Source organism: Mixophyes fleayi, chromosome 3, assembly GCF_038048845.1.
Source record: "Mixophyes fleayi isolate aMixFle1 chromosome 3, aMixFle1.hap1, whole genome shotgun sequence".
Lineage (NCBI taxonomy): Eukaryota > Metazoa > Chordata > Amphibia > Anura > Limnodynastidae > Mixophyes > Mixophyes fleayi.
Genome location: NC_134404.1, coordinates 8,862,143 through 8,887,417, shown reverse-complemented (window position 1 = coordinate 8,887,417; position 25,275 = coordinate 8,862,143). Strand labels below are relative to the sequence as shown.

The window sequence follows — 25,275 nt, the reverse complement described above, 5'->3', positions numbered from 1 at the left end:
CAGTCACCAGTCAGTGATAACGTCCAGTCACCAGTCAGTGATAACCACCAGTCACCAGTCAGTGATAACCTCCAGTCACCAGTCAGTGATAACCTCCAGTCACCAGTCAGTGATAACGTCCAGTCACCGGTCAGTGATAACCTCCAGTCACCAGTCAGTGATAACGTCCAGTCACCAGTCAGTGATAACCTCCAGTCACCAGTCAGTGATAACCTCCAGTCACCGGTCAGTGATAACCTCCAGTCACCAGTCAGTGATAACGTCCAGTCACCAGTCAGTGATAACCACCAGTCACCAGTCAGTGATAACCTCCAGTCACCAGTCAGTGATAGCGTCCAGTCACCAGTCAGTGATAACCTCCAGTCACCAGTCAGTGATAACCTCCAGTCACCAGTCAGTGATAACGTCCAGTCACTGGTCAGTGATAACCTCCAGTCACCGGTCAGTGATAACCTCCAGTCACCGGTCAGTGATAACGTCCAGTCACCGTTTAGTGATAACCTCCAGTCACCGGTCAGTGATAACGTCCAGTCACCAGTCAGTGATAACCTCCAGTCACCAGTCAGTGATAACGTCCAGTCACCACTCAGTGATAACCTCCAGTCACCAGTCAGTGATAACCTCCAGTCACCGGTCAGTGATAACCTCCAGTCACCAGTCAGTGATAACCTCCAGTCACCAGTCAGTGATAACCTCCAGTCACCAGTCAGTGATAGCGTCCAGTCACCGGTCAGTGATAACCTCCAGTCACCGGTCAGTGATAACGTCCAGTCACCAGTCAGTGATAACCACCAGTCACCAGTCAGTGATAACCTCCAGTCACCGGTCAGTGATAACCACCAGTCACCAGTCAGTGATAACCACCAGTCACCAGTCAGTGATAACCTCCAGTCACCGGTCAGTGATAACCTCCAGTCACCAGTCAGTGATAACGTCCAGTCACCAGTCAGTGATAACCACCAGTCACCAGTCAGTGATAACCTCCAGTCACCAGTCAGTGATAGCGTCCAGTCACCAGTCAGTGATAACCTCCAGTCACCAGTCAGTGATAACCTCCAGTCACCAGTCAGTGATAACCTCCAGTCACCAGTCAGTGATAACCTCCAGTCACCGGTCAGTGATAACCTCCAGTCACCAGTCAGTGATAACCTCCAGTCACCAGTCAGTGATAACCTCCAGTCACCAGTCAGTGATAGCGTCCAGTCACCGGTCAGTGATAACCTCCAGTCACCGGTCAGTGATAACCTCCAGTCACCGGTCAGTGATAACCTCCAGTCACCGGTCAGTGATAACCTCCAGTCACCGGTCAGTGATAACCTCCAGTCACCAGTCAGTGATAACCTCCAGTCACCACTCAGTGATAACCTCCAGTCACCGGTCAGTGATAACCTCCAGTCACCGGTCAGTGATAACGTCCAGTCACCAGTCAGTGATAACCTCCAGTCACTAGTCAGTGATAACCTCCAGTCACCGGTCAGTGATAACCTCCAGTCACCAGTCAGTGATAACCTCCAGTCACCAGTCAGTGATAGCGTCCAGTCACCAGTCAGTGATAACCTCCAGTCACCGGTCAGTGATAACCTCCAGTCACCAGTCAGTGATAACCTCCAGTCACCACTCAGTGATAACCTCCAGTCACCAGTCAGTGATAACCACCAGTCACCGGTCAGTGATAACCTCCAGTCACCGGTCAGTGATAACGTCCAGTCACCGGTCAGTGATAACCTCCAGTCACCGGTCAGTGATAACCTCCAGTCACCGGTCAGTGATAACCTCCAGTCTCCGGTCAGTGATAACGTCCAGTCACCAGTCAGTGATAGCGTCCAGTCACCAGTCAGTGATAACCTCCAGTCACCGGTCAGTGATAACGTCCAGTCACCAGTCAGTGATAGCGTCCAGTCACCAGTCAGTGATAACCTCCAGTCACCGGTCAGTGATAACCTCCAGTCACCAGTCAGTGATAACCTCCAGTCACCACTCAGTGATAACCTCCAGTCACCAGTCAGTGATAACCTCCAGTCACCGGTCAGTGATAACCTCCAGTCACCGGTCAGTGATAACGTCCAGTCACCAGTCAGTGATAACCTCCAGTCACCAGTCAGTGATAACCTCCAGTCACCGGTCAGTGATAACCTCCAGTCACCAGTCAGTAATAACCTCCAGTCACCAGTCAGTGATAGCGTCCAGTCACCAGTCAGTGATAACCTCCAGTCACCAGTCAGTGATAACCTCCAGTCACCACTCAGTGATAACCTCCAGTCACCAGTCAGTGATAACCACCAGTCACCGGTCAGTGATAACCTCCAGTCACCGGTCAGTGATAACGTCCAGTCACCGGTCAGTGATAACCTCCAGTCACCGGTCAGTGATAACCTCCAGTCACCAGTCAGTGATAACCTCCAGTCACCGGTCAGTGATAGCGTCCAGTCACCGGTCAGTGATAACCTCCAGTCACCGGTCAGTGATAACCTCCAGTCACCGGTCAGTGATAACGTCCAGTCACCGGTCAGTGATAACCTCCAGTCACCGGTCAGTGATAACCTCCAGTCACCAGTCAGTGATAGCGTCCAGTCACCGGTCAGTGATAACCTCCAGTCACCGGTCAGTGATAACCTCCAGTCACCGGTCAGTGATAACCTCCAGTCACCGGTCAGTGATAACCTCCAGTCACCGGTCAGTGATAACCTCCAGTCACCAGTCAGTGATAACCTCCAGTCACCACTCAGTGATAACCTCCAGTCACCGGTCAGTGATAACCTCCAGTCACCGGTCAGTGATAACGTCCAGTCACCAGTCAGTGATAACCTCCAGTCACCAGTCAGTGATAACCTCCAGTCACCGGTCAGTGATAACCTCCAGTCACCAGTCAGTGATAACCTCCAGTCACCAGTCAGTGATAGCGTCCAGTCACCAGTCAGTGATAACCTCCAGTCACCGGTCAGTGATAACCTCCAGTCACCAGTCAGTGATAACCTCCAGTCACCACTCAGTGATAACCTCCAGTCACCAGTCAGTGATAACCACCAGTCACCGGTCAGTGATAACCTCCAGTCACCGGTCAGTGATAACGTCCAGTCACCGGTCAGTGATAACCTCCAGTCACCGGTCAGTGATAACCTCCAGTCACCGGTCAGTGATAACCTCCAGTCTCCGGTCAGTGATAACGTCCAGTCACCAGTCAGTGATAGCGTCCAGTCACCAGTCAGTGATAACCTCCAGTCACCGGTCAGTGATAACGTCCAGTCACCAGTCAGTGATAGCGTCCAGTCACCAGTCAGTGATAACCTCCAGTCACCGGTCAGTGATAACCTCCAGTCACCAGTCAGTGATAACCTCCAGTCACCACTCAGTGATAACCTCCAGTCACCAGTCAGTGATAACCACCAGTCACCGGTCAGTGATAACCTCCAGTCACCGGTCAGTGATAACGTCCAGTCACCGGTCAGTGATAACCTCCTTTCACCGGTCAGTGATAACCTCCAGTCACCAGTCAGTGATAACCTCCAGTCACCGGTCAGTGATAACCTCCAGTCTCCGGTCAGTGATAACCTCCAGTCTTCGGTCAGTGATAACCTCCAGTCACCAGTCAGTGATAGCGTCCAGTCACCGGTCAGTGATAACCTCCAGTCTCCGGTCAGTGATAACCTCCAGTCACCAGTCAGTGATAACCTCCAGTCACCAGTCAGTGATAACCTCCAGTCACCAGTCAGTGATAGCGTCCAGTCACCAGTCAGTGATAACCTCCAGTCACCACTCAGTGATAACCTCCAGTCACCGGTCAGTGATAACCTCCAGTCACCAGTCAGTGATAGCGTCCAGTCACCGGTCAGTGATAACCTCCAGTCACCAGTCAGTGATAACCTCCAGTCACCAGTCAGTGATAACCTCCAGTCACCGGTCAGTGATAACCACCAGTCACCGGTCAGTGATAACCTCCAGTCACCGGTCAGTGATAACCTCCAGTCACCGGTCAGTGATAACCTCCAGTCACCGGTCAGTGATAACCTCCAGTCACCACTCAGTGATAACCTCCAGTCACCAGTCAGTGATAACCACCAGTCACCGGTCAGTGATAACCTCCAGTCACCGGTCAGTGATAACGTCCAGTCACCGGTCAGTGATAACCTCCAGTCACCGGTCAGTGATAACCTCCAGTCTCCGGTCAGTGATAACCTCCAGTCACCAGTCAGTGATAACCTCCAGTCACCAGTCAGTGATAACCTCCAGTCACCAGTCAGTGATAGCGTCCAGTCACCAGTCAGTGATAACCTCCAGTCACCACTCAGTGATAACCTCCAGTCACCGGTCAGTGATAACCTCCAGTCACCAGTCAGTGATAGCGTCCAGTCACCGGTCAGTGATAACCTCCAGTCACCAGTCAGTGATAACCTCCAGTCACCAGTCAGTGATAACCTCCAGTCACCGGTCAGTGATAACCACCAGTCACCGGTCAGTGATAACCTCCAGTCACCGGTCAGTGATAACGTCCAGTCACCGGTCAGTGATAACCTCCAGTCACCGGTCAGTGATAACCTCCAGTCACCAGTCAGTGATAACGTCCAGTCACCGGTCAGTGATAACCTCCAGTCACCACTCAGTGATAACCTCCAGTCACCGGTCAGTGATAACCTCCAGTCACCGGTCAGTGATAGCGTCCAGTCACCGGTCAGTGATAACCTCCAGTCACCAGTCAGTGATAACCTCCAGTCACCAGTCAGTGATAACCTCCAGTCACCGGTCAGTGATAACCACCAGTCACCGGTCAGTGATAACCTCCAGTCACCGGTCAGTGATAACCTCCAGTCACCGGTCAGTGATAGCGTCCAGTCACCGGTCAGTGATAGCGTCCAGTCACCGGTCAGTGATAACCTCCAGTCACCGGTCAGTGATAGCGTCCAGTCACCGGTCAGTGATAACCTCCAGTCACCAGTCAGTGATAACCTCCAGTCACCGGTCAGTGATAGCGTCCAGTCACCAGTCAGTGATAACCTCCAGTCACCGGTCAGTGATAGCGTCCAGTCACCAGTCAGTGATAACGTCCATTCATCCGTCAGTGATAACCTCCAGTCAACAGTCAGTGATAACCTCCAGTCACCGGTCAGTGATAACCTCCAGTCACCAGTTAGTGATAACCTCCAGTCACCGGTCAGTGATAACCTCCAGTCACCGGTCAGTGATAACCTCCAGTCACCAGTCAGTGATAGCATCCAGTCACCGGTCAGTGATAACCTCCAGTCACTAGTCAGTGATAGCGTCCAGTCACCAGTCAGTGATAACCTCCAGTCACCGGTCAGTGATAGCGTCCAGTCACCAGTCAGTGATAACGTCCATTCATCCGTCAGTGATAACCTCCAGTCACCAGTCAGTGATAACCTCCAGTCACCGGTCAGTGATAACCTCCAGTCACCAGTTAGTGATAACCTCCAGTCACCGGTCAGTGATAACCTCCAGTCATCGGTCAGTGATAACCTCCAGTCACCGGTCAGTGATAACCTCCAGTCACCAGTCAGTGATAGCATCCAGTCACCGGTCAGTGATAACCTCCAGTCACCAGTCAGTGATAACCTCCAGTCACCGGTCAGCGATAACCTCCAGTCACCGGTTAGTGATAACGTCCAGTCACCAGTCAGTGATAACCTCCAGTCACCAGTCAGGGATAACGTCCAGTCACCGGTCAGTGATAACCTCCAGTCACCAGTTAGTGATAACGTCTAGTCACCGGTCAGTGATAACCTCCAGTCACCAGTCAGGGATAACGTCCAGTCACCGGTCAGTGATAACCTCCAGTCACCAGTCAGTGATAACCTCCAGTCACCAGTGATAACCTCCAGTCACCGGTCAGTGATAACCTCCAGTCACCAGTCAGGGATAACCTCCAGTCACCGGTCAGTGATAACCTCCAGTCACCATTCAGTGATAAAGTCCAGTCACCGGTCAGTGATAACGTCCAGTCACCGGTCAGTGATAACATCCAGTCACCGGTCAGTGATAACCTCCAGTCACAGGTCAGTGATAACGTCCAGTCACCGGTCAGTGATAACCTCCAGTCACCAGTCAGTGATAGCGTCCAGTCACCGGTCAGTGATAACCTCCAGTCACCAGTTAGTGATAACCTCCAGTCACCAGTGATAACCTCCAGTCACCGGTCAGTGATAGCGTCCAGTCACCAGTCAGTGATAGCGTCCAGTCACCGGTCAGTGATAACCTCCAGTCACCGGTCAGTGATAACCTCCAGTCACCGGTCAGTGATAACCTCCAGTCACCAGTCAGTGATAACCTCCAGTCACCACTCAGTGATAACCTCCAGTCACCGGTCAGTGATAACCTCCAGTCACCGGTCAGTGATAACGTCCAGTCACCAGTCAGTGATAACCTCCAGTCACCAGTCAGTGATAACCTCCAGTCACCGGTCAGTGATAACCTCCAGTCACCAGTCAGTGATAACCTCCAGTCACCAGTCAGTGATAGCGTCCAGTCACCAGTCAGTGATAACCTCCAGTCACCGGTCAGTGATAACCTCCAGTCACCAGTCAGTGATAACCTCCAGTCACCGGTCAGTGATAACCTCCAGTCACCAGTCAGTGATAACCTCCAGTCACCACTCAGTGATAACCTCCAGTCACCAGTCAGTGATAACCACCAGTCACCGGTCAGTGATAACCTCCAGTCACCGGTCAGTGATAACGTCCAGTCACCGGTCAGTGATAACCTCCAGTCACCGGTCAGTGATAACCTCCAGTCTCCGGTCAGTGATAACGTCCAGTCACCAGTCAGTGATAGCGTCCAGTCACCAGTCAGTGATAACCTCCAGTCACCGGTCAGTGATAACGTCCAGTCACCAGTCAGTGATAGCGTCCAGTCACCAGTCAGTGATAACCTCCAGTCACCGGTCAGTGATAACCTCCAGTCACCAGTCAGTGATAACCTCCAGTCACCACTCAGTGATAACCTCCAGTCACCAGTCAGTGATAACCACCAGTCACCGGTCAGTGATAACCTCCAGTCACCGGTCAGTGATAACCTCCAGTCACCGGTCAGTGATAACCTCCTTTCACCGGTCAGTGATAACCTCCAGTCACCAGTCAGTGATAACCTCCAGTCACCGGTCAGTGATAACCTCCAGTCTCCGGTCAGTGATAACCTCCAGTCTCCGGTCAGTGATAACCTCCAGTCACCAGTCAGTGATAGCGTCCAGTCACCGGTCAGTGATAACCTCCAGTCACCGGTCAGTGATAACCTCCAGTCTCCGGTCAGTGATAACCTCCAGTCACCAGTCAGTGATAACCTCCAGTCACCAGTCAGTGATAACCTCCAGTCACCAGTCAGTGATAGCGTCCAGTCACCAGTCAGTGATAACCTCCAGTCACCACTCAGTGATAACCTCCAGTCACCGGTCAGTGATAACCTCCAGTCACCAGTCAGTGATAGCGTCCAGTCACCGGTCAGTGATAACCTCCAGTCACCAGTCAGTGATAACCTCCAGTCACCGGTCAGTGATAACCTCCAGTCACCGGTCAGTGATAACCACCAGTCACCGGTCAGTGATAACCTCCAGTCACCGGTCAGTGATAACCTCCAGTCACCGGTCAGTGATAACCTCCAGTCACCGGTCAGTGATAACCTCCAGTCACCGGTCAGTGATAACCTCCAGTCACCACTCAGTGATAACCTCCAGTCACCAGTCAGTGATAAACACCAGTCACCGGTCAGTGATAACCTCCAGTCACCGGTCAGTGATATCGTCCAGTCACCGGTCAGTGATAACCTTCAGTCACCGGTCAGTGATAACCTCCAGTCACCACTCAGTGATAACCGCCAGTCACCAGTGATAACCTCCAGTCACCGGTCAGTGATAACCTCCAGTCACCAGTCAGGGATAACCTCCAGTCACCGGTCAGTGATAACCTCCAGTCACCCTTCAGTGATAAAGTCCAGTCACCGGTCAGTGATAACCTCCAGTCACCGGTCAGTGATAACCTCCAGTCACCAGTCAGTGATAACCTCCAGTCACCAGTCAGTGATAACCTCCAGTCACCAGTCAGTGATAACCTCCAGTCACCAGTCAGTGATAACCTCCAGTCACCGGTCAGTGATAACCACCAGTCACCGGTCAGTGATAACCTCCAGTCACCGGTCAGTGATAACCTCCAGTCACCGGTCAGTGATAGCGTCCAGTCACCGGTCAGTGATAGCGTCCAGTCACCGGTCAGTGATAACCTCCAGTCACCGGTCAGTGATAGCGTCCAGTCACCGGTCAGTGATAACCTCCAGTCACCAGTCAGTGATAACCTCCAGTCACCGGTCAGTGATAGCGTCCAGTCACCGGTCAGTGATAACCTCCAGTCACCGATCAGTGATAGCGTCCAGTCACCAGTCAGTGATAACGTCCATTCATCCGTCAGTGATAACCTCCAGTCAACAGTCAGTGATAACCTCCAGTCACCGGTCAGTGATAACCTCCAGTCACCAGTTAGTGATAACCTCCAGTCACCGGTCAGTGATAACCTCCAGTCACCGGTCAGTGATAACCTCCAGTCACCAGTCAGTGATAGCATCCAGTCACCGGTCAGTGATAACCTCCAGTCACTAGTCAGTGATAGCGTCCAGTCACCAGTCAGTGATAACCTCCAGTCACCGGTCAGTGATAGCGTCCAGTCACCAGTCAGTGATAACGTCCATTCATCCGTCAGTGATAACCTCCAGTCACCAGTCAGTGATAACCTCCAGTCACCGGTCAGTGATAACCTCCAGTCACCAGTTAGTGATAACCTCCAGTCACCGGTCAGTGATAACCTCCAGTCATCGGTCAGTGATAACCTCCAGTCACCGGTCAGTGATAACCTCCAGTCACCAGTCAGTGATAGCATCCAGTCACCGGTCAGTGATAACCTCCAGTCACCAGTCAGTGATAACCTCCAGTCACCGGTCAGCGATAACCTCCAGTCACCGGTTAGTGATAACGTCCAGTCACCAGTCAGTGATAACCTCCAGTCACCAGTCAGGGATAACGTCCAGTCACCGGTCAGTGATAACCTCCAGTCACCAGTTAGTGATAACGTCTAGTCACCGGTCAGTGATAACCTCCAGTCACCAGTCAGGGATAACGTCCAGTCACCGGTCAGTGATAACCTCCAGTCACCAGTCAGTGATAACCTCCAGTCACCAGTGATAACCTCCAGTCACCGGTCAGTGATAACCTCCAGTCACCAGTCAGGGATAACCTCCAGTCACCGGTCAGTGATAACCTCCAGTCACCATTCAGTGATAAAGTCCAGTCACCGGTCAGTGATAACCTCCAGTCACCGGTCAGTGATAACGTCCAGTCACCGGTCAGTGATAACCTCCAGTCACCAGTCAGTGATAACCTCCAGTCATCCGTCAGTGATAACCTCCAGTCACCGGTCAGTGATAACGTCCAGTCATCCGTCAGTGATAACCTCCAGTCACCAGTCAGTGATAGCGTCCAGTCACCGGTCAGTGATAACCACCAGTCACCGGTCAGTGATAACCTCCAGTCACCGGTCAGTGATAACCTCCAGTCACCAGTCAGTGATAACCTCCAGTCACCGGTCAGTGATAACCTCCAGTCACCAGTCAGTGATAGCGTCCAGTCACAGGTCAGTGATAACGTCCAGTCACCGGTCAGTGATAACCTCCAGTCACCAGTCAGTGATAGCGTCCAGTCACCGGTCAGTGATAACCTCCAGTCACCAGTTAGTGATAACCTCCAGTCACCAGTGATAGCGTCCAGTCACCGGTCAGTGATAGCGTCCAGTCACCAGTCAGTGATAGCGTCCAGTCACCGGTCAGTGATAACCTCCAGTCACCAGTTAGTGATAACGTCCAGTCACCGGTCAGTGATAACGTCCAGTCACCGGTCAGTGATAACCTCCAGTCACCGGTCAGTGATAACGTCCAGTCACCGGTCAGTGATAACCTCCAGTCACCAGTCAGTGATAACCTCCAGTCATCCGTCAGTGATAACGTCCAGTCACCGGTCAGTGATAACCTCCAGTCATCCGTCAGTGATAACCTCCAGTCACCGGTCAGTGATAACGTCCAGTCATCCGTCAGTGATAACCTCCAGTCACCAGTCAGTGATAGCGTCCAGTCACCGGTCAGTGATAACCACCAGTCACCGGTCAGTGATAACCTCCAGTCACCGGTCAGTGATAACCTCCAGTCACCAGTCAGTGATAGCGTCCAGTCACCGGTCAGTGATAACGTCCAGTCACCGGTCAGTGATAACGTCCAGTCACCGGTCAGTGATAACGTCCAGTCACCGGTCAGTGATAACCTCCAGTCACCAGTCAGTGATAACCTCCAGTCACCAGTCAGTGATAGCGTCCAGTCACCAGTCAGTGATAACTTCCAGTCACCAGTGATAACCTCCAGTCACCGGTCAGTGATAACCTCCAGTCACCAGTCAGTGATAACCTCCAGTCACCGGTCAGTGATAACGTCCAGTCACTAGTCAGTGATAACCTCCAGTCACCAGTCAGTGATAGCGTCCAGTCACCAGTCAGTGATAACTTCCAGTCACCAGTGATAACCTCCAGTCACCGGTCAGTGATAACCTCCAGTCACCAGTCAGTGATAGCGTCCAGTCAGCGGTCAGTGATAACCTCCAGTCACCAGTCAGTGATAAACTCCAGTCACCGGTCAGTGATAACCTCCAGTCATCGGTCAGTGATAACCTCCAGTCACCGGTCAGTGATAACCTCCAGTCATCGGTCAGTGATAACCTCCAGTCACCAGTCAGTGATAACCTCCAGTCACCGGTCAGTGATAACGTCCAGTCACCAGTGATAACCTCCAGTCACCGGTCAGTGATAACCTCCAGTCACCAGTCAGTGATAACCTCCAGTCACCGGTCAGTGATAACGTCCAGTCACTGGTCAGTGATAACCTCCAGTCATCCGTCAGTGATAGCGTCCAGTCACCAGTCAGTGATAGCGTCCAGTCACCGGTCAGTGATAACCTCCAGTCACCAGTCAGTGATAACCTCCAGTCACCGGTCAGTGATAACCTCCAGTCACCAGTCAGTGATAACCTCCAGTCACCGGTCAGTGATAACGTCCAGTCACCGGTCAGTGATAACCTCCAGTCACCAGTCAGTGATAGCGTCCAGTCACCGGTCAGTGATAACCTCCAGTCACCAGTTAGTGATAACCTCCAGTCACCGGTCAGTGATAGCGTCCAGTCACCGGTCAGTGATAACCTCCAGTCACCGGTCAGTGATAACCTCCAGTCACCAGTCAGTGATAACGTCCAGTCACCGGTCAGTGATAACGTCCAGTCATCGGTCAGTGATAACCTCCAGTCACCAGTCCGTGATAACCTCCAGTCACCAGTCAGTGATAACCTCCAGTCACCAGTCAGTGATAACCTCCAGTCACCGGTCAGTGATAACGTCCAGTCACTGGTCAGTGATAACCTCCAGTCACCAGTCAGTGATAACGTCCAGTCACCAGTGATAACCTCCAGTCACCAGTCAGTGATAACCTCCAGTCACCGGTCAGTGATAACCTCCAGTCACCGGTCAGTGATAACCTCCAGTCACCGGTCAGTGATAACGTCCACTCACTGGTCAGTGATAACGTCCAGTCACCAGTCAGTGATAACCTCCAGTCATCCGTCAGTGATAGCGTCCAGTCACCGGTCAGTGATAACTTCCAGTCTCCGGTCAGTGATAACCTCCAGTCACCGGTCAGTGATAACGTCCAGTCACTGGTCAGTGATAACCTCCAGTCACCAGTCAGTGATAACCTCCAGTCATCCATCAGTGATAGCGTCCAGTCACCGGTCAGTGATAACTTCCAGTCACCGGTCAGTGATAACGTCCAGTCACCAGTCAGTGATAGCGTCCAGTCACCGGTCAGTGATAACCTCCAGTCACCAGTTAGTGATAACCTCCAGTCACCGGTCAGTGATAACCTCCAGTCACCGGTCAGTGATAACGTCCAGTCACCGTTTAGTGATAACCTCCAGTCACTGGTCAGTGATAACCTCCAGTCACTGGTCAGTGATAACCTTCAGTCACCAGTCAGTGATAACGTCCAGTCACCAGTGATAACCTCCAGTCACCAGTCAGTGATAACCTCCAGTCACCGGTCAGTGATAACCTCCAGTCACCGGTCAGTGATAACCTCCAGTCACCGGTCAGTGATAACGTCCAGTCACCGGTCAGTGATAACGTCCAGTCACCAGTCAGTGATAACCTCCAGTCATCCGTCAATGATAGCGTCCAGTCATCCGTCAGTGATAGCGTCCAGTCTCCGGTCAGTGATAACCTCCAGTCACCACTCAGTGATAACCTCCAGTCACCAGTCAGTGATAACCTCCAGTCACCGGTCAGTGATAACCTCCAGTCACCAGTCAGTGATAACCTCCAGTCACCGGTCAGTGATAACCTCCAGTCACCGGTCAGTGATAACGTCCAGTCACCGTTTAGTGATAACCTCCAGTCACCGGTCAGTGATAACGTCCAGTCACCAGTCAGTGATAACCTCCAGTCACCAGTCAGTGATAACGTCCAGTCACCACTCAGTGATAACCTCCAGTCACCAGTCAGTGATAACCTCCAGTCACCGGTCAGTGATAACCTCCAGTCACCAGTCAGTGATAACGTCCAGTCACCGGTCAGTGATAACCTCCAGTCACCAGTCAGTGATAACGTCCAGTCACCAGTCAGTGATAACCACCAGTCACCGGTCAGTGATAACCTCCAGTCACCAGTCAGTGATAACCTCCAGTCACCGGTCAGTGATAGCGTCCAGTCACCGGTCAGTGATAACGTCCAGTCACCGGTCAGTGATAACCTCCAGTCACCGGTCAGTGATAACGTCCAATCACCACTCAGTGATAACCTCCAGTCACCAGTCAGTGATAACCTCCAGTCACCAGTGATAACCTCCAGTCACCAGTCAGTGATAACGTCCAGTCACCGGTCAGTGATAACCTCCAGTCACCAGTCAGTGATAACGTCCAGTCACCGGTCAGTGATAACCTCCAGTCACCAGTCAGTGATAACCTCCAGTCACCAGTCAGTGATAACCTCCAGTCACCGGTCAGTGATAACCTCCAGTCACCGGTCAGTGATAACGTCCAGTCACCAGTCAGTGATAACCTCCAGTCACCAGTCAGTGATAACGTCCAGTCACCACTCAGTGATAACCTCCAGTCACCGGTCAGTGATAACCTCCAGTCACCGGTCAGTGATAACCACCAGTCACCGGTCAGTGATAACCTCCAGTCACCGGTCAGTGATAACCTCCAGTCACCAGTCAGTGATAACCTCCAGTCACCGGTCAGTGATAACCTCCAGTCACCGGTCAGTGATAACGTCCAGTCACCGTTTAGTGATAACCTCCAGTCACCGGTCAGTGATAACGTCCAGTCACCAGTCAGTGATAACCTCCAGTCACCAGTCAGTGATAACGTCCAGTCACCACTCAGTGATAACCTCCAGTCACCAGTCAGTGATAACCTCCAGTCACCAGTCAGTGATAACCTCCAGTCACCAGTCAGTGATAATGTCTAGTCACCAGTCAGTGATAACCTCCAGTCACCAGTCAGTGATAACCTCCAGTCACCGGTCAGTGATAGCGTCCAGTCACCAGTCAGTGATAACGTCCAGTCACCAGTCAGTGATAACCTCCAGTCACCGGTCAGTGATAACCTCCAGTCACCGGTCAGTGATAACCTCCAGTCACCGGTCAGTGATAACCTCCAGTCACCTGTCAGTGATAACGTCCAGTCACCGGTCAGTGATAACCTCCAGTCACCAGTCAGTGATAACCTCCAGTCACCAGTCAGTGATAACGTCCAGTCACCGGTCAGTGATAACCTCCAGTCACCGGTCAGTGATAACCTCCAGTCACCGGTCAGTGATAACATCCAGTCACCAGTCAGTGATAACGTCCAGTCACCGGTCAGTGATAACGTCCAGTCACCAGTCAGTGATAACCTCCAGTCACCGGTCAGTGATAACCTCCAGTCACCGGTCAGTGATAACCTCCAGTCACCAGTCAGTGATAACCTCCAGTCACCAGTCAGTGATAACCTCCAGTCACCGGTCAGTGATAACGTCCAGTCACCAGTCAGTGATAACCTCCAGTCATCCGTCAGTGATAGCGTCCAGTCATCCGTCAGTGATAGCGTCCAGTCTCCGGTCAGTGATAACCTCCAGTCACCACTCAGTGATAACCTCAAGTCACCAGTCAGTGATAACCTCCAGTCACCGGTCAGTGATAACCTCCAGTCACCAGTCAGTGATAACCTCCAGTCACCGGTCAGTGATAACCTCCAGTCACCGGTCAGTGATAACGTCCAGTCACCGTTTAGTGATAACCTCCAGTCACCGGTCAGTGATAACGTCCAGTCACCAGTCAGTGATAACCTCCAGTCACCAGTCAGTGATAACGTCCAGTCACCACTCAGTGATAACCTCCAGTCACCAGTCAGTGATAACCTCCAGTCACCGGTCAGTGATAACCTCCAGTCACCAGTCAGTGATAACGTCCAGTCACCGGTCAGTGATAACCTCCAGTCACCAGTCAGTGATAACGTCCAGTCACCAGTCAGTGATAACCACCAGTCACCGGTCAGTGATAACCTCCAGTCACCAGTCAGTGATAACCTCCAGTCACCGGTCAGTGATAGCGTCCAGTCACCGGTCAGTGATAACGTCCAGTCACCGGTCAGTGATAACCTCCAGTCACCGGTCAGTGATAACGTCCAGTCACCACTCAGTGATAACCTCCAGTCACCAGTCAGTGATAACCTCCAGTCACCAGTGATAACCTCCAGTCACCAGTCAGTGATAACGTCCAGTCACCGGTCAGTGATAACCTCCAGTCACCAGTCAGTGATAACGTCCAGTCACCGGTCAGTGATAACCTCCAGTCACCAGTCAGTGATAACCTCCAGTCACCAGTCAGTGATAACCTCCAGTCACCGGTCAGTGATAACCTCCAGTCACCGGTCAGTGATAACGTCCAGTCACCAGTCAGTGATAACCTCCAGTCACCAGTCAGTGATAACGTCCAGTCACCACTCAGTGATAACCTCCAGTCACCGGTCAGTGATAACCTCCAGTCACCGGTCAGTGATAACCACCAGTCACCGGTCAGTGATAACCTCCAGTCACCGGTCAGTGATAACCTCCAGTCACCAGTCAGTGATAACCTCCAGTCACCGGTCAGTGATAACCTCCAGTCACCGGTCAGTGATAACGTCCAGTCACCGTTTAGTGATAACCTCCAGTCACCGGTCAGTGATAACCTCCAGTCACCGGTCAGTGATAACGTCCAGTCACCAGTCAGTGATAACCTCCAGTCACCAGTCAGTGATAACCTCCAGTCACCAGTCAGTGATAACGTCCAGTCACCACTCAGTGATAACCTCCAGTCACCAGTCAGTGATAACCTCCAGTCACCAGTCAGTGATAACCTCCAGTCACCAGTCAGTGATAATGTCTAGTCACCAGTCAGTGATAACCTCCAGTCACCAGTCAGTGATAACCTCCAGTCACCGGTCAGTGATAGCGTCCAGTCACCAGTCAGTGATAACGTCCAGTCACCAGTCAGTGATAACCTCCAGTCACCGGTCAGTGATAACCTCCAGTCACCGGTCAGTGATAACCTCCAGTCACCGGTCAGTGATAACCTCCAGTCACCTGTCAGTGATAACGTCCAGTCACCGGTCAGTGATAACCTCCAGTCACCAGTCAGTGATAACCTCCAGTCACCAGTCAGTGATAACGTCCAGTCACTGGTCAGTGATAACCTCCAGTCACCGGTCAGTGATAACCTCCAGTCACCGGTCAGTGATAACGTCCAGTCACCGTTTAGTGATAACCTCCAGTCACCGGTCAGTGATAACGTCCAGTCACCAGTCAGTGATAACCTCCAGTCACCAGTCAGTGATAACGTCCAGTCACCACTCAGTGATAACCTCCAGTCACCAGTCAGTGATAACCTCCAGTCACCGGTCAGTGATAACCTCCAGTCACCAGTCAGTGATAACGTCCAGTCACCGGTCAGTGATAACCTCCAGTCACCAGTCAGTGATAACGTCCAGTCACCAGTCAGTGATAACCACCAGTCACCGGTCAGTGATAACCTCCAGTCACCAGTCAGTGATAACCTCCAGTCACCGGTCAGTGATAGCGTCCAGTCACCGGTCAGTGATAACGTCCAGTCACCGGTCAGTGATAACCTCCAGTCACCGGTCAGTGATAACGTCCAGTCACCACTCAGTGATAACCTCCAGTCACCAGTCAGTGATAACCTCCAGTCACCAGTGATAACCTCCAGTCACCAGTCAGTGATAACGTCCAGTCACCGGTCAGTGATAACCTCCAGTCACCGGTCAGTGATAACCTCCAGTCACCGGTCAGTGATAACCTCCAGTCACCAGTCAGTGATAACCTCCAGTCACCAGTCAGTGATAACCTCCAGTCACCGGTCAGTGATAACCTCCAGTCACCGGTCAGTGATAACGTCCAGTCACCAGTCAGTGATAACCTCCAGTCACCAGTCAGTGATAACGTCCAGTCACCACTCAGTGATAACCTCCAGTCACCGGTCAGTGATAACCTCCAGTCACCGGTCAGTGATAACCACCAGTCACCGGTCAGTGATAACCTCCAGTCACCGGTCAGTGATAACCTCCAGTCACCAGTCAGTGATAACCTCCAGTCACCGGTCAGTGATAACCTCCAGTCACCGGTCAGTGATAACGTCCAGTCACCGTTTAGTGATAACCTCCAGTCACCGGTCAGTGATAACGTCCAGTCACCAGTCAGTGATAACCTCCAGTCACCAGTCAGTGATAACGTCCAGTCACCACTCAGTGATAACCTCCAGTCACCAGTCAGTGATAACCTCCAGTCACCAGTCAGTGATAACCTCCAGTCACCAGTCAGTGATAATGTCTAGTCACCAGTCAGTGATAACCTCCAGTCACCAGTCAGTGATAACCTCCAGTCACCGGTCAGTGATAGCGTCCAGTCACCAGTCAGTGATAACGTCCAGTCACCAGTCAGTGATAACCTCCAGTCACCGGTCAGTGATAACCTCCAGTCACCGGTCAGTGATAACCTCCAGTCACCGGTCAGTGATAACCTCCAGTCACCTGTCAGTGATAACGTCCAGTCACCGGTCAGTGATAACCTCCAGTCACCAGTCAGTGATAACCTCCAGTCACCAGTCAGTGATAACGTCCAGTCACCGGTCAGTGATAACCTCCAGTCACCGGTCAGTGATAACCTCCAGTCACCGGTCAGTGATAACATCCAGTCACCAGTCAGTGATAACGTCCAGTCACCGGTCAGTGATAACGTCCAGTCACCAGTCAGTGATAACCTCCAGTCACCGGTCAGTGATAACCTCCAGTCACCGGTCAGTGATAACCTCCAGTCACCAGTCAGTGATAACGTCCAGTCACCGGTCAGTGATAACGTCCAGTCACCGGTCAGTGATAACGTCCAGTCACCGGTCAGTGATAACCTCCAGTCACCAGTCAGTGATAACGTCCAGTCACCAGTCAGTGATAACCTCCAGTCACCGGTCAGTGATAACCTCCAGTCACCAGTCAGTGATAACGTCCAGTCACCGGTCAGTGATAACGTCCAGTCACCAGTCAGTGATAACCTCCAGTCACCGGTCAGTGATAACCTCCAGTCACCGGTCAGTGATAACGTCCAGTCACCAGTCAGTGATAACCTCCAGTCACCGGTCAGTGATAAGGTCCAGTCACCAGTCAGTGATAACCTCCAGTCACCGGTCAGTGATAACCTCCAGTCACCAGTCAGTGATAACTTCCAGTCACCGGTCAGTGATAACCTCCAGTCACCGGTCAGTGATTACCTCCAGTCACCGGTCAGTGATAATGTCCATCACTCCAGAGCAGCTAATCTACCTTTTCATGTTTTATAGTATTATAAACTATTCTATATGAAAATATAATGTCACATACCCTTTTATCGAGCAGGCAGCCGAAGATAAAGATGAAGAATCCCTGGGGTGGGAGAAATGAAATGTCAGGAGTAGAAGATAAAGTAGATGAACGTCCTGCAATTATTTCCTATATTTACCTTCTAGCACCTCTGGTAAATAGTGAGATATCTACATAGCTCCAGTAGTCTTATTGCACATTCTCAGGCAGTGATAGGGGATACAGGTGAGGTTTCTGCAAGATGGGGTTATGGCATTGAGGATAGGGAAGGTTAGCACACAGCAGCCACACCTAGCCACCAGCAGCTAGAATGACTAGTGATGTCATGCATCACGTGACTACACTACAAAGATAGGATATTGATATATTACTTGTGTATTACATTACACAGGGCCTGATTCATTAAGGGGCGTAAATAGCGTTACATTGCGTAGAATGCGCACAATTACTCTACGCATGCCCAGAACCGGGCCAGGGACCATAGAACACAGCAACGTCCAGTTCATCTTGGAGAATATAGGACCCTGACCACAGCCTTCATTTTCATTGGTGGAACAGGGAGGGGAATGGACGTAAGCACATAGTTAATGTACAGTAAGGAGGTGCCAAGCTGGAGCGCACACAGCAGCGTTTGATCCAAGCTTTGGGCATTTCTCGGGTACGTGATATTCTGTCGTATCACTGGCACCAGCTACAGCAGGGGCAAGCGCAGGATTTGTAGAGGGGGGGTTTCCACACCACGCCTCCAGTGGGCGTGACCAGCATGCATGCTACAATTTTAGACAGTGCTTGGGTGCTCTCCAACTCTTCCTAACCCCATAATATACATGGGCAATGCTGGGTGGACTACTGTTAGGTGCACGCAGCTCTCTCTTTTCAAGCAGAGCCGTGTGAAGCCGGGGCAGGGCCCAGCCACCTCAATTATACAGTGCCCCAGGCTTGGATGGGGGATTCCAGGCACTAGGAAATCCCCCCTCGGTTTGCGTATGTACAGGTCGGGTGTAAGTGCTGATTACTAGTGATGACGGCTGTGTATACAGCTAGAACATGTGTATACAGCTAGAACATGTGTTTGTAATCAGGAGCAACTGTAACAATGTATTTTATGTACATTAGACATTGAGAATAATAAATGTTTTTTTTTTATTTTTTGATGTTTTGTCACTAATGATTATAGTATTATAGTATAGTATACTAGTATAATATATATACTATAGTATATAACAGGAGACAATAATTGAAATTGTTTTCCTGTGCGTTGTTTTGTGCATTGATATTCCCCATATGTATTGGACGTATCTTGCGGTGTATTATCTGATAGATCAGACTGGACCTACAGACGTATTCATCACCACATGTATATCCAGATCCGCTCCTTGTTGAATACAGACATGCATGTACCTGTTGTATGTTTGTTTCTAAAAATAAAAATGCACATTACGTTCATTTTGCGTTTCTTGATGAATCAAGCCCACAGTGCTTTTCCTATAGAGGAAGCGATATCTGTGTGTACTCGTAACTCAGAAAATAAGATTTTTACTCACCGTAAAATCCATTTCTCTGACTCCATTGGGGGGCACTGCGATACATTGGGGTATAGTAGTGGGCTCAGGAGTCTTGTCACTTTAACTGCTAAGTCTTTGGACTCCTCCCCTGCTATGCCCCTCCTCTCCAGAGAGATCCTCAGTTTTGAATAACCAAGAGGGAACGCAAAGGAGGTAACATAACCTGGACAGGTCTTAAATTATATAGAACCATAACCAAAGTTTTCACACACAGAACTATATACAGAGCAAGGGAGGGTGTGCAGTGCCCCCCAATGGAGTCAGAGAAATGGATTTTACGGTGAGTAAAAATCTTATTTTCTCTTCCCTGCCATTGGGGGGCACTGCGATACATTGGGGATATACCAAAGCTTCCTCAAGGGTGGGAATGCTCTGGACCAGCTGCACGTATAATCCTGCGACCAAAGCTTGCATCAGCCGATGCACAGCCTTAAAGTCTATAAAATTTAGTGAATATGTGGACGGAAGACCAAGTCGCCGCTCTACACAACTGTTCTGCTGACGCGCCGTGCCTAGCCGCCCAGGAGGCACCTACTGCCCTAGTAGAATGTGCCCTTAAAGTTTTCGGAACGGCTAGAGAAGCTGAAACATAAGCCTCACGAATCGTGGACGTACTCCACCGAGCCACTGACTGCTTTGAAGCAGGCCAGCCTCTATTATTTACGTCATCTAAAACGAACAGATCTCTGGTCTTTCTGACCTGCGCATTACGATCTACCTAACTCTGTAGAGCTCACACCACATCCAGTTACTGCAAAGACCCTTCTGAAGACTCCCTCTTTGCTTTAAAAGCAGGGATAACAATTTCCTGATTTAGGTGGAATCTAGAAACCACTTTAGGAACAAAAGATGGCTAGGTCCGAAGGACTGCCCTGTCTGCGTGAAAAATAAGAAAAGGAGGGTCACAGTGAAGTGCCCCAAGCTCAGACACTCTGCGTGCTGAAGCTATAGCCAACAAAAAATACTGCCTTCCACGTAAGTTACCTCAAGTCAAGCGGAGGTTTAGAAAGAGCACGAAGAACCAATTGAGGTCCCAGGGCTCGACAGGATGACAAAAAGGAGGTTGTATGCGCAAAACTCCTTGCAAAAATGTCTTGATATCTGCATATTCAGCAATCTTTTTCTGAAAATAGAGAGAAAAGGCGGATATCTGTCCCTTGAGGGAACTAAGCCGCAAACCCTTCTAAATACCTTCCTGAAGAAAATCCAGGACCCGGGAAATCTTAAATCTAGAAGAATGAAGATGACGCAGGTTTTCAGGCCCTAATCATGGTGTTTATGACCTATTGAGAGAAACCCTTAGCTTTAAGTATTAGGGTTTCAATAGCCAGGCCGTCAAAGCCAGCTGATCCAAACCTTGGTAAAGGAATGGACCCTGAACCAGAAGATCTGCCTGCATGGGAAGCCGGAATGGAGGAGCCTCTGCTAATAATAGCAGATCTGAGAACCACGCTCTGCGTGGCCAAAATGGAGCTATTAGGATAGCGGGAACCCTCTTCACCTTCCTTAGCACCCCTGCAATCATTGGAATGGGCGGGAAAATGTACACCATTCGGTACTGCCAAGGGGCCAACATGGCATCTACTATTTCTGCCGCTGGGTCTCGAGCTCTTGCGCCGTAGCACGGCACCTAATGGTTCAGACTGGACGCCATCAGGTCTATCTCCGGACGGCCCCAACGCTCCACCAGTAGGGAGAATACCTGACTGTTTAGAGCCCATTCCCCGGGATGAAGAGTGTGTCTGCTGAGGAAGTCTGCTTCCCAATTCTTCACCCCCGGAATGTGAATGGCTGAAAACCTGGGGACCTGATGTTCTGCCCACGCTAGTATGCGTCTGGCCTCTCGTATAGCAGCCACGCTGCGAGTGACTCCCTGATGATTTATGTACGCTACCGTGGTGGCGTTGTCGGACTGAATCTGAAGAGGTTTTCCTCTTAGAAAATCCTGTGCTCCTATCAGAGTGTTGTACCCTGCTCTGAGCTCCCAAATGTTTATTGGAAGACGTGATTCCTGAGGGGACCAGAGACCCTGAAGCCTCAGGGTTCCTGTTACTCCCCCCCCATCCCAACAGACTCGTGTCTGTTGCGACTGGAGTCCAAGACCATACCTGTAAGGATTGGCCTCTCTCCAAGTTGGATAGGGACGTCCACCAGACCAGAGATAGCCTTGTGGCTGTGGACAGACAAGCCATCTGTTTGTCCAAATTCGTCTGAGACCCTGACCACTTCCGCAGGATCTCTCCCTGAAGTGGACGGGAGTGAAATTGAACAAACAGGACTGCCTCGAATACCGCGACCATCGTCCCCAGGAGCTTCATGCAACTGAGAACCGAGAGACTCCTCTTCCTCAGCATGGCTCTGGTCTTTGTCTGTAAAGCTAAGACTTTTTCTGCTGGAAGATAAACTCTCAGAGACTGAGTATCGAAAAGCTGAACCAAGAAGCGCATCTGCCAAGTTGGCACCAGCGATGACTTTGGTAAATTCAACACCCAACCGTGACTCTGACGAAACTGCATAACAGTCTGAATCTGTTGGGATAGAAGAACCGCAGACGGTGCCCTCAACAGAAGGTCGTCTAGGTAAGGGATAATTGTTATGCCCTTCTGGCGCAATAGACCGGCCATGACTGCCATGATCTTGGTAAAGACTCTGGGAGCAGTAGCCAGGCCGAAGGGGAGTGCCCTGAACTGAAAATGCGCCCTTTCCTACTGCGAACCGAAGGAGACTCTGGTGTCCTTCCCAGATCGGTACATGCAGGTAGGCATCCTTGATGTCTAATGACGCCAAATACTCCCCTTTTTCTATCCCTGCTATCACAGAGCGAAGGGATTCCATGTGGAATTTTAGAATCTTCAGCTGCTTGTTTAGAGGCCGAAGATTCAGGATGGGCCGGAAGGATGCGTCTGGTTTTTGCACCAGGAAGAGGTTTGAATAAAAACCCCGCCCTCTTTCTAGAGGAGGCACCTAAACTATTACTTGTGCAGTAAGGAGCATTTGCATGGCCTCCTGAAGTGCTACTCGTCTGAGGGGACAAGAGGGGAGAGGAGTGACGAAGAACCTGTGAGGAGGGGAGTGGGCTAGATCTATGACATAGCCCCAGGACACAACTCCTCGAACCCAGAGATCCGTCATGGATTTCCACCACTGATCCCTGAATTGAAGAAGTCGTGCCCCCACCTGATGCTCCCCCTGAAGAACTATGTCACGCGGAGGGTTTGTCTGCTGGACGAGCAGAACCTCTCCTTGCTGTACCTCTACCTCCTCTGCCTTTATTAGCTGATGATCTAGATGCTGAGGAATGCCCTCTATTAAAGGCACTTCCCCCTCGGGAAAAAACTCCGAAGGGAACGAAATCTACCCTGACGGGGTCTGTTAGAAACCGTGGGTAGAGCAGTACTCTTACCTCTCGTGGTCTCCTGAATAACCCTTTCGAGCTCTGCCCCGAATAGAGTTAGTCCGTCAAAGGGTAAGTTCTCTAAAAGCTCTCTTAGAGTCTGCGTCCACTGACCAAGTCCGTAACCATAGGTTACAGCGAGCAGCTACAATCTGAGCCGAGGTCTTAGCATTTACAGAAACTGCATCCTTGGCAGCGTTCGCTACATACTCTGAAGTTTCTAGTACGTGCTCTGCTAGATTTACAAGCTCTGTACGCGGAGTGTTATCTCTAAGGCCCTTAATCAAAGCCTCCATCCATAACTGCACCGCCTTGTTGGCCCAGGCTACAGCCATATTGGGTCTAAACAAACTTCCCACAGCTGTATAAGCTGATCGAAGGGCCAGATCACACTTCTTATCAGTGTAATCCTTAAGGGTTATCCTCTCCTGGACCAGAATAGCCGAAGATGATGCTAACCGGGCTACCGGAGTGTCCACCTTAGGCAACGTGTCCCATTTTACTGTGTCCTCAGGAGGCAGAGGATAAAGGGACTTAACTTATTTGGCTTCTGCCAAGCTTCAGAGATAATCTCCAACATTTCCGGAGAACGCGGGAATATCGCTAACTGTGCCTTAGGTTTTTTAAATAGAGAGATACCCTTAGGTGCTGTGGGCTCTGGCTCAGCCAACCCTAAGGCATGCCTGATTCCCCAAACAAGACTATCCACACTCGTGGAGCCAGAGTCAGAATCATAAAGGGTCTCCCCTTCCGGGTCTATATCTGTCTCACCTTCCTCCGCTGAGGAGAGATCAGAGAGCTGATCTACGTCCAGACCTTCATCCGTAATGGCTCTCTTACCCTGCTGGGAAATAGATACTAGCCTATCTTCCCTGTGGGTAGACCCTGCCTGTGATGTGGAAGCATTGTCATCTGACTGGCTGTCTGCAAGTGTAAGTGGGGTAGTGTTCTCACGTACCTCTATTACCCGCATCATCATCACGGTCGTCAGTTTTTCCATAGTTGAGGGAAAGGACTGCATCAAGGGCGGTTCTACCATCGCAGAAGACCCCTCCTGGGCTGAGCTGTGTTGCCTCTGAGCGTTCGCACTACAAGCTGCGCAAAGGGCATTTCGGTCTGTGTGGCCAACAGAAAGTATTGTGTTACATTTTTCACAGGTAAAATACATTGCAGAAGGCACAGAGTGACCCTTGCTTTTAGCTGTCCTCTTCTCCGCCATTGTCCTGCTTCTTAAAATAATTATTAAAAGAAAGGCAGACAAATTAAGACTACAGAATAGAAGGCTCCTGTGCTGGGAAGTCTCTACGAAGAGCACCACTCCAAATATTAAAAAGACCGTATAGTACTGTCTGTGAAAATTCCTATTACATAAAATAACTCACAAGACCAGAATATTCACATATAACACCTCCACAATACTGCTATAATCATACAAGCCTGTTAGATTTTAAGGCAGATGTGGATATCACCGGAGCAGAGGCAGAGCAGAGGGATCCAGGACAGCGCTGCACGCTTTCAGCAGTGACTCTCACCGGTCACTGCGCGGGAAGACCAGAGGCAGGAAGCTGTTCATACTCCTCCCATTCCTGGCGCTGCCCGCTCTGCTTCCTCCAAACTCGCTGGCCCCATCCACGAATGGCCGCCTAGGAGTGCCTTGGCGCGCGCTGTCAGAAGTGCCCAGCACAGCGCGCGATGTTCCTGCAGCCAACTCACCTCTCCCGAGTGTGAGCGCTGCTTAAAATGCTCGTTATCTGCGGGGAGAGAGGGGACCTGCCGGCAAGCTGTCCGCGGAAAGGGAGGAGAGGCTGCTACAGCTTCCTCCCCTGTCGCTACCATTTAGTGCATCTAAGCAGTGATTTTTCCATTACCTCTATAGGCCTAAAACTAATGCCGGCAGATGTGCTGGTAATGTGAGCGCGAAGCTTCACTTACCTGCGCTAGGATCCAGAGTGAGCAGAGCTAAGTCCTACTCACTCTGCTGGGTCTTTTCTGGGATCCTGCGCTGCACCTAAAGGGAATAAAAAATAAAAACATGTAACCTAAAGACTAAACATAGTATAGGCAGGAGCCTAGACTCTAGTGACCTTGACTCTCCAGTCACTTACAAAAAACTGAGGATCTCTCTGGAGAGGAGGGGCATAGCAGGGGAGGAGTCCAAAGACTTAGCAGTTAAAGTGACAAGACTCCTGAGCCCACTACTATACCCCAATGTATCGCAGTGCCCCCCAATGGCAGGGAAGAGAAATAACTTATACAAAGCTAACCTAGACCTGACAATCAGCTCATACCAGCAATTTTACCAGTAAGGGGCAGCGGGGGATTAAAATAGACAAACACTCCAAGCCCATCAGACCT

The 25,275-nt window shown here is 50.9% G+C and overlaps 1 protein-coding gene across 1 annotated transcript in view; it reads right to left on the bottom strand.

The window, feature by feature from the left end:
* LOC142142553 (adhesion G-protein coupled receptor F1-like) overlaps positions 1-25,275 on the bottom strand; it is a 38,602-nt gene that overhangs the window by 9,347 nt on the left and 3,980 nt on the right. Inside the window, exon 4 of the mRNA XM_075200432.1 lies at positions 17,983-18,024. Within this exon, the coding sequence (XP_075056533.1) occupies positions 17,983-18,024 (42 nt within the window). The remainder of the gene's footprint in view (positions 1-17,982; positions 18,025-25,275) is intronic.